This window comes from Austrofundulus limnaeus, unplaced genomic scaffold (genome assembly GCF_001266775.1).
Source record: "Austrofundulus limnaeus strain Quisiro unplaced genomic scaffold, Austrofundulus_limnaeus-1.0 Scaffold277, whole genome shotgun sequence".
NCBI classification, from domain to species: Eukaryota; Metazoa; Chordata; class Actinopteri; order Cyprinodontiformes; family Rivulidae; genus Austrofundulus; species Austrofundulus limnaeus.
Window position 1 is genome coordinate 312904 of NW_013952679.1, and position 1547 is coordinate 314450.

Sequence of the window (1547 nt, forward strand, 5' to 3'; positions counted from 1 at the left end):
ATCCTACAGTATTTTTACAGTCTTTATTTTACAGTTAAAATAAATGTTTATCATATAAAGTTTAATGTTACAACTAATCGTGGATCCCTTTAACGTATAAAACTAAATCACTATATTTATTGACATATGTTGCACACTCAGAAATGACCACTTGGTTTACATTTTAAAGTCTTTTCAAATGAAAGGACTATAAAACTTCAAGATTATGTTAACTTGATCATCGTGATAATTAATGTGATGAAATGTTTTTCAGACAACTTGAGTGAAGCTCTGGAGAAACTGAAGCTGGCGTCATCAGACAGCACCAGCGACAGCACTGAGAGTTGTCTGGACTGCCTGCTCAAGGCTCTCGCCAACAACAGTGAGTACAAACTATCAACTGTTTACAAGKTGTTTGGTAACAAACACGTAGGTTTAAGTTGATTTTAACATTTGCATTCCCCACTCAGATCCCAGAACTAGCTGCTTCAATTTTTAGAATGAGAGAATATTTTTGATAAAAACTGCATTATGTTCAGGCTGGAGCTATCTCAGGCCCGTGGTTAGTATGTTTTACTAACAATAATCCAAGTCATTGAAGTAAAAACTGATAACATGATTCAGCCCTTAATTAGGACTTTTAAAGGATGTCGCTGAAAGAACATGTCACCATGGTGGAATACATTCAACATTGTTAAAAAAAACAAAAATAAAGAATGATGAAGAATTTAGACAAGCAAGTTTCAAATGTTTTAAAGGGATCAACGATTAGTTTTAACATTAGACTTTATTTGATAAACATTTATTTTAACTGTAAAATAAACTAATGGTGAATCCTGTTAAATATCATAAGATCATCAGCAGTTGACATATAGTAAGGGCTTTTAGGTTGTTTAGGCTATTTTTGTTTAGACGAACAGACCTTAAATCATAGATTTAAGTTTGCCAACACTGTGACTAATTACTGGTATCTGTAAATGAAAGGAGGAAAAAAACGTGTGTTTTGTTGTTGAAGGCATTACACCAGTGATGATACTGTGTTTTAACTGATGGTTCTTTCAGCCAATAAAAAAAACTACAGTGAACGTTTTACCCAATCAGAGCAGAGCAGGGTGGGTCATTCTGTCTGATTGACAGCGGGTGACAGCTGTGTTTCCATTGACCAAAAAAATGAACAAATTAGAATTTTGAAAATAATTTTGCAGAATGGAAACACGTCATTTTCAAAAAACGTACGGTTTTTTTTTTTTTTGATTAAATGGTTTTGCGCTAGGATGGTGTTTTTTTGACTATCGAAATAGGTGTATTTAGCAAAACTGCAATGGAAACACTTTTTTCGCATCACGGGAGTCACGTGATCAACGACTGGATGTTTCTACTGGTAGCAATATAAATATATCTCATATAAGAGTTTACATCCGTTGCCCCCATATTTGTAATGAGTTAWCACAAGAACAAACGTACTCACGCGCGATTTTAAAGGGATCCACGATTAGTTGTAACATTAGACTTTATTTAATAAACATTTATTTTTACTGTAAAATAAAGACTGTAAAAATACTGTAGGC

General features: G+C 33.5%; 1 protein-coding gene across 1 annotated transcript in view; it reads left to right on the forward strand.

Moving 5' to 3' along the window:
• The window catches only part of rap1gds1 (RAP1, GTP-GDP dissociation stimulator 1), a gene marked incomplete in the record, with an annotated part of 77214 nt that overhangs the window by 8404 nt on the left and 67263 nt on the right, over positions 1–1547 (forward strand). Inside the window, 1 exon segment of the mRNA XM_014021072.1 lies at positions 254–361. Within this exon segment, the coding sequence (XP_013876526.1) occupies positions 254–361 (108 nt within the window).